General features: G+C 44.6%; 1 protein-coding gene across 1 annotated transcript; it reads left to right on the forward strand.

The window, feature by feature from the left end:
* The first annotated feature begins 303 nt into the window (after positions 1-303).
* LOC116913962 (mast cell protease 8) lies at positions 304-3,569 on the forward strand. Its single transcript, XM_032918231.1, has 5 exons — positions 304-671; positions 1,841-1,991; positions 2,313-2,445; positions 2,668-2,922; positions 3,332-3,569. The coding sequence occupies exons 1-5, from the start codon at positions 617-619 to the stop codon at positions 3,482-3,484; spliced, it is 747 nt and encodes a 248-aa protein (XP_032774122.1). The 5' UTR covers positions 304-616; the 3' UTR covers positions 3,485-3,569.
* The last annotated feature ends 4,987 nt before the right edge of the window (positions 3,570-8,556 follow it).

Below are 8,556 nucleotides of genomic sequence, written 5' to 3' on the forward strand. Positions count from 1 at the left end.
GCATGGGATCCTGAGTATTTGTCAATTCCTTCCTAGAAAGTTCCCCATTCAGTCATTTTCTTACGTCCCGACACTGTCATCAACATCTCAAGAGCATTTCATCCTAACTCTTTACTCTTCATCCCATCCCCCAAAGTGTTCAAAGCTCTCAGGGTGTGGATAAATGACCCGCTGAAATCTGAAACCAAAAGTCCTTGTGCGAACAACAACAACAACAACACACACACACCTCATAGAGAGCAGTATGGGTTTAGATATGTTGTTTTTAAAGGAGACAATTAACCTGATCACAGACTCAAGACACAGAGGCATCCTCCAGCAATACCCTGAGCAGGAGAGGAGACTTGCCCTCTGCCTCGTGCGGAAGGCCTCAACAGGCTCTTCTGCCCTTCTCAGTGTCCAGCATTCCTGTGGGGAACGTGGTCGTGCTCACCATCAACTGACAATAGTGTGTTTCCTGTGCCTTCACCACACAGATGTGGCAAGAGCTCGGATCTTAAATATCACACAGGAAATAAGAGGTCCCTGGCTCTGCACCTCTTTCCTCACCAGATGGTTTAAAAGTTGTGAGAAGTAACGAAGTGACCAGTTGAGACCTGGTCAGACCCTGAAGAGGATGTTCCTGTTCCTGTTCTTCCTGGTGGCCGTCCTACCAGTCAACACTGAAGGAGGTAAGCAGCCATCTGCACCCCTAGAGGTGTGGCATGTGGCTCCCAGCACTGACACTTGCGAGGTGCTCAGTCAGGCTGTATCTAAGATCTACTCCCGACTTGGTTCATCTGAGAAGTTAGCTGAGCTCAAGCTCTAGCACTGGATAAATAGGTCCCCTAAAGCACAATGAACTTCTTGCAGTGGCACCTGGTGAGTGAGACCTTAGTCACCTAAAAGTGACAGATTATGAAAATATCATAGGACCCCACTGGAAGCTGCAGTTGAAAATGAGGGCTGGAAGCTCCAATTGTACAAAACTAAGAACAAACAGCTTTACCCACGGGCTGCCACCTGGATTAAGACTAGAAGAATTCTTCTACTCAGGTTCCCAGGGTCACCCTGCTCTTGTCTCTCTTCTTCTGAACCATACAGGTCCACCATGACACTTAGCCACAATCTAACAGAGCCAGCAAAGTGTAGCTTCATTTCTTCTCTGCAGCTTGATGGAAACAGGCAGACACAGGATCCTCCAACCCATTTCCTCTCCTCTGTATGATCCCTACACGTCTTCTATGTGCTCCCTTCTTCATCCTGAAGGCTATCTCAGTGCCTTAGGAAGGCCAATCTATGCTGAAGTTCAGATACATTAGGAGGCCTCCTCCCAGCCTCTCACTTAGCACACTTGAGAGCTGCTCAGTGGTTATACAACAATCCCATCTCTAAGTGGAGTTCTCAGTACGTACCATGAATCAGAATAGAGGAAAAGCAGCCAGAGTTTTCTACCTCAACATCATGCTTACTAAGTGAGCAGGACACCAGGTGAATCATGAGACGGGAACAACTGTAGCTGTGTGGAGTGTGTCTACATCTACTGCACAATGTATGCTGAATTTGACCTTAATGTGTACACGAGATTTGATTTGAATCAAGAGAAAGTCTTGGCATTATCATGACTACAGGAAGAAATGGAAAACCAGGGGAAAGTGATGCCATGCATCAGGCCCTGCGCCATCCCTCGCAGCCTCCGAGTGCCCTTCCTCATTGTGTGATGGCCCCTACAACAGGATCTTTTTCCCCTCTGTGTCAAGTCCACAGAGTCGCCAAGCATGAAATGTCCCTTATCCTAGCCTCCAGGGTTGTTGCACAGTTTCAACGAGCACCAAGATTCAGAATAAGCTTTCTTTTTCAGGAGAGATCATATGGGGTACAGAGTCCAAACCCCACTCCCGGCCCTACATGGCATCCTTAAAGGTTTATTATGGTAATTCATACCGCCATTACTGTGGTGGTTTCCTGGTAGCAAAAGACATCGTAATGACAGCAGCTCACTGTAATAGAAGGTAAGGAGAAACAACTGGGTCTTTGATGCCTGGGACTTACCAAATAACAGATCCTGGCTGTTCCTAACCACGTAGAGCCAAAGGTGAAGATCAACCTGACTTTATCCTATTTGACCTAAAGTGGTTGTGAAACTCAGGACCAGTTTGTGTCAGTGAAGAGTCTGAATGGCTGGGTGGTTATTGAAGACGAATGCAACAAGTTCCCCATAAATTCTTGCTATTTGACTCAGGCAAGCTCTGCCTTACTCTGAGCCCTCAGCCTGCATTTTGGGGACTGCTTCATTGCTCCTGCCTTGTCCTTAACCCATCTTCTTTTCACAGCAATATAAAAGTAACCTTAGGTGCTCACAATATCAATAAACGAGAAAACACCCAGCTCATCTCTGTTGTAAAAGCCAAACCTCACGAGAACTATGACAGACGTTCATATTTTAATGACATCATGCTCCTGAAGGTACCGTTTTGCCAATCTCTGGTTTACTCCCATAGATCACTAGCGTATCAGTCCCATTTTCTCTTCTTAGTGGCTGATCTATTGGTCCTACGGCAATAGAATGGGGCTACAGTGGGAGTGGGGGAGCTTTGAAAATGGGGAAGATATGGGCAACCTCATGACTGGTTTAAGCTTGCTGAGAGTACCAGACCTTACCTGGCGTTCTTCCATCTTTCCGACCAGTTGGAACGCAAAGCTCAACTCAATGGTGTTGTGAAGACGATTGCCCTTCCTAGGAGCCAGGACTGGGTGAAACCTGGGCAGGTGTGCACAGTGGCAGGTTGGGGATGCTTGGCCAATTGTACTTCGTCTAACACACTTCAAGAAGTGAATCTAGAAGTTCAGAAAGGCCAGAAGTGCCAAGGCATGTCCACAAACTACAAAGACTCCATCCAGCTTTGTGTGGGAAACCCCAGCGAGGGGAAGGCTACTGGTAAGGTAAGGACATAACCATTTTTAAATGTTTGCCTAGGGGCAGAGCGATACTGCAGACACACAGCCAGGCCTTCTCCAGCTGCACAACCATGGCTAGTCTAGAGAACATGCAGGGAACAACATATGGGGATCTGGCATTTTCCCTCAGTCAATCTTTTGTCCTTTTGCCATAGGAAAATGGGAGAGCTAAGTCTAGTTGGCCTGAAGGAAGGACACAGCCAATCAGAGTCACACTAGTCAGTGAGTCAGACTCTCTACTCTGTCCTGTTCAGAACGGAGGTCAATGGGGGCACTAGTGTTTCCCATCTGAAAACCAGGCCTAAGTGGAAACAGAGAAGAACATGGAGAAGATGGGTCTGGAAAGAGGTGATAGGAGGCTATTCAATAAGACTTCCCCTTTTTCTGTCTACAGGGAGACTCAGGGGGTCCCTTTGTGTGTGATGGAGTGGCCCAGGGCATTGTCAGTTATCGCTTGTGTACTGGGACACTTCCTCGAGTATTCACCAGAATCTCCAGCTTTATACCGTGGATTCAGAAAACAATGAAACTCCTTCAACAACCCTAGAACACAAAACCTGTGTCTGGGCCAATGTCCAGCATCCTGGGGTATGGCTATCTGAGTCTTAATAAAGAAATCTGTCTGCAGGAAAGAGATGGTACTGCTGTCTTCCATGAGTGCAGAGCTTAAAACATTTTTATATGCCACCTTCTTCTTCACCCTCTTTTGTCTCATGGTTTCTGTCTTCAGAGACTCTCATAAAGCTTGTGCATCAAACCTGTGCACTGACCTAATCATAATAGCACATATAAAGGCCAGGACGGTCAGTCCTGGAAAGTCCTATCTTTGTCTGAGAAGGATTCCTTCTTTCTTTCTAAATTCTTCTTCACACCTAACAGACTTCTGAGGATGAGAAAGATCAAAAGATTTTGCCTCTCACTCTCTTCATTCCCCTAAGGTCTGTCTATGGTCCTGGGAAATCCACTGTACTTGGAGATTTCCCCCAGGTCGCCTGGTCCAGCTCCAGCAAGGCCTCTCTACCAAGCTGTCACCTCATTTTAGAACTGTAGCCACCTCTCTTCTCCTTGCCCAAAGGGACTCAGGAGATGAAACAGGACAATCCCAGTATGCAAATCAGAAGCTTTAGAAGGGGACCAAATTGTTGAATGCCCACTCCAGTATGCAGACTCATTGTTCTGCAGCAGGGCCAGGCCAGCACCTCTCATAATATTTCTTGGCTCAGAGCCCTGGTGTGAGTTTAGAGTCACGAGCAATCCACTGACTAACTAGTGTCTTAGTCACCTTGTGTACCCAGTCATGGAGGCAGCTTGATATCTTTTAAAACACACACACACACACACACACACACACACACACACACACACACACAATTTTTCACATGTACTCCCTGCATCGTGAACATTCCCAACCCCTCTCGGCTCCCTATCATCTCTGTACACCCTAGGCTCTCCTCACAAATATCTCTCTCATGTTCATGTCTATGTGCTGAGTTTTGTAACCCACTAAGGTTAACAATGACCAGCTGTGTAACTGAGTTTGGATTTATCCATTGGAGCCTGGTTGGCTCAGCAGAGGATACTCAACTAAAGACAGAGACTTCCTCCTCCCCTCCTAGAAACTATCAATAGCCAGTATTCAAGAGATAAAGAGTGGGACCCCACAAGTCCCTCCCCTTCCTTGGATGGTTGTTGATTGGACTGGTCTTATGTGGGCCCAGTGCTGTGAACTACAGTTGGCATGAACTGATGATTGTCATAACTGTATCCACTCTCGAGAATGAAGTTTGAGCCCTTCACCCTGTCTCCCAGCTCTTGCCTACTTCTCATGCTCCCACATTAGTGTTCCTTGAGCCCTTGAAAGTGTGGGCTGAGTGACTTGTTTAGGGATGGGCACACAACCACCACTTATTTGTGCATTTTGGGTCCCAAAGATCTCTGCATTCACCCCACTATTCATCAGAAGGAGAGGTGTCTCTGAGTAAGGCTGGGATCCACTTTTGTCTATGGGGAAAGCATGGGGATTTGGAAGGCAGTTTGCTGCTATATAGGTTTACTTCCCTGTATGTTTCTAGCTAGGTTGACAGTACCAGGCATTGGTCTACTCCACCATGGTGTGCGTCTTGAATCTGACTACAGGGCAGTTGGTTATATCAAAACACAGAGGCTGATATTGCACATGTGGGCACATCTGGCTTTTCATTTGGTTCCTTTATACTTTTTAATATCAGCTAATTCTCCCCTCCTACCTACGCCATCAGCTTTCAACCCCTTGCCTCTCTTACTGCCTAAATCTTTCTACTTTGGTATTCCCTTTCCTTACTACCTATGTTTTCCTAATCCTCCTCCTTGAAGGTAATTTCTCCTGTCTCTTTTTCTCTTTTCTGGTTTCCAGTTACTCCTTGTTAGACACACCAAACCATACATTAACATAGCTGGGATCCTCATATGAGAGAGAACATGAGGGTTTTGTGCTTGGAGTCCTGGGATATCTCGCTCAGAAAAAAACAAAATTGCCATTCCATCCATTTTGCTGAAATTTTTCCTTTCTTTATATGTAGCCCATTTTTATTATCTATTCATCAGTTAATGGGCTAGCAGGCTGCTTCTAGTTCTTAGTTTCTGTAAATAGGGCAGCCATGAACACAGATGTGCAGATATCTATATCCTAGCAAACAGAGTCCTTTGGACAAGTGCTCAGGAGTGACTTAGCTAGAACATGTGGTAATTTTAATTTAGGTTTTGGGGAGTTTTGATGGTGGTGGTAGTGGCGGTGGCGGTGGTGATTTTTTAGAAATCTCCAGATTGATTTCCAATGTAGCTGCACCTCATTTACATTCTGAGGTAAATGTGAAGGGTTTTCTTCTCCCTACGTCTACACCAGCATCGGCTGTTCATATTCTTGATGATGACCATTGCACTGGAGGAATGAAGTAGAAATATAAGGGTTCTTTGGGAATCAGTTAGATGGTGTTTTCCTGGGGCAAACATGTGAAAGTGGGCACAAATGTGAAAGGCTCAGACAGACTTGTGAAGCAACATTTTGCTGAAGAAGACACAGGAGAGAGGTTGTTCTGCTAAAGCAAGCATGTGAATGGGCACAATGAAGGAGTCTTCGCTAACCACACACATGTATTGGTCTGCTTTACATCACATAGTTGTGTTGCATTTGTCAGGACTCCATAGAGAGAAACGAACCAAGAAACTTCTGGTGGTGTGCTGCAGTTTCTTGCTGCTTCCTCGGACTAGGGCTGTACTGATTCAAGAACATGTTAAGGAAAGATACATGCTGAGGCAAGGCACGTGGAAGTCACGTGATGTTTGGAGGGTACAAATAGGACTCCATGGAGTGACAAGGACAGAGCTCAGCTTGATAGAACGGCTGGCTGTGCAACCCTTATGGGGCTCGAGTCTTTGCTGATCTCTGCTTCCCTGAGAAAGGCACAGTTGAAAACTTCTCCTCCTGTTCGTCCTGTTCCTCCTGGTCTCTCCTGCTGACTCAAGCTGAGACTGAGGCCTGGCTGTTTCTACTAGGTTGTGTCACTCCTGTTGCTAACCTGACTCTACCAAACTGGACTGCTGGTGTATCTGTGAAGTATTTATGAGTGGATTGACCTGCCACTGCCTGCTAACCTATGAACTAACTGCCAACTTCCAACAACACAGACAGGAGTTGCTCCAAAGAACCTTTCTAAACAGGTCCACTTCTCCTGTATCCTTTCTTTTCTACTACTGGTGGGTGGGGGACTACAAAGGAGGTTAAAGAATTTAAGAATCATCATTAAAAATATGGTTTGAAAAAATTAAAATTATAGAGTAGGATAAATCTTAAAGTGGCTTTAATCTAGATTTCCGAAGTGGTTAAGGATGTTGAAGACTTTTTAAAGTGTTTCTTACTGGACATTTTTGTTCCTTCTCTTTAGAGCTATTTGTTTAGTTCTGTTGCAGACCCTATTTAATCTTTTTAGTTGGTTTTTATTTCTGCTTTGCTCTTGAGAAGTTCGTACATGTGTACATGATAATCATATGTGTTCTTCATTTCCTGCCATCTCACTCCCACCATATACTTCTTTACAATGCCCTTTCCACCTTCATAAAATAGAAGACAGAGAAGAACTCCAGGCCAAAGACATGGATAATATTCTCAATAAACTCAGAGAAGAAAATTTCCCAAATACAAAGAAAGAGATACTCACCCAGGTAAGAAGGCCAACAGAACGCTAAGTAAGCAGTACCAGGAGAGAAATTATCCATGATGTATTATAGACAACATGCTAAAACCATAGGCAAAGGAAAGGGTGCTGAAAGCTTCAAGAAGGGCTGAGTCACAACACGGGCAGACACATCACAGTAATAGCTACTTGCTTAATGGAAACTTTTAAATCCAGGAGGTCTTTTTTCTTATAACCCACAAGTCTAATTAGTGCTTCCCATATGTGCATGGGTATGGGTCCATTCACTAGAGGAGGGGTTCTCAGCCTTCCTAATGCTGTAAACCTTTATACCATTTCTTCAGGTTGTGGTGACCCCAAACCATAACATAATTTTCATTGCTACTTCATAACTGTAATTTTGCTACTGTTATGAATCATATTGCAAATATCTGATATGCAGGATAGCTGATATGTGACCCTGTGAAAGGGTCATTCTACCCCCCAATGGAGTAGAGAACCACAGTTTGAGAACCACTGCACTAGATCATGGGAAACATTCATTGACTATGCCTCTCCCAAACACCATTTGCAGCAAAGAGCTCCTTGGAGGTCACCTGCCCTATCTCAGGCACAGAAGGCCACCTTTAGTATTTAATCAATGATGGGAATGGGATTAACCAAGATATGTTCAACATGGCCCCACCAGCTCTGGTGAGTTCTCCCAACCAGGCAAGATCCTGACCTGCCATGGTTGACATCTGGTTTCTTACCACAACACTACCCTGAGATCAGTGATTTTCCCCCAGAAAACTAAGCCCACCACACCTCCCCCAAATGTGGTCTTACCTCAGACCCAGCCACTCCACAGGATTGCTTTGGGCCTAGAACAGACTTGGATCTGGTAGGACACTCTGCCCTAGTCCCCAGATTTCCAGCCAGAGATTCATCCCTTCAGACGCCCGAAGACACACTCTAGCATTCAAGTTTATTGGGGTAGAATCTCCCCACAAAATCAAAAAGTCAACAGTCAAAATTTAAAAAATCAAGTTCCTTTCACAAAAATATAAACAATGCGAAAAACAATGTTCTTGACCAATGTCTTGACATATGTCTTGTCCAAAGACAACTTTTAAAATTTAAAATGTAAACGGACAATATGCCCACCTACTAAATAACCAATTCTGTAGCTATGATTCCTAAAGAGATAAAATCCATGATATAGAACAACTAAATAACCAATTCTATAGCTATGATCCCTAAAGAGATAAAATCCAAGATATAGAACTCTGAGAGTCTATGAGAAGACAAAACTTATAAATTATGTACAAGTGCCAACCCAGATACATATACCCCACAAAAGTATGTTAAAATTAAAGGTGACATAAGAACTTTTGGTGATAACAACCCATTAGAATAATACTGACTTCCCATTGGAAACTCTGCAAGTCAGAGAGCCTAGGTAGATATT

This window comes from Rattus rattus, chromosome 12 (assembly GCF_011064425.1).
Source record: "Rattus rattus isolate New Zealand chromosome 12, Rrattus_CSIRO_v1, whole genome shotgun sequence".
Lineage (NCBI taxonomy): Eukaryota > Metazoa > Chordata > Mammalia > Rodentia > Muridae > Rattus > Rattus rattus.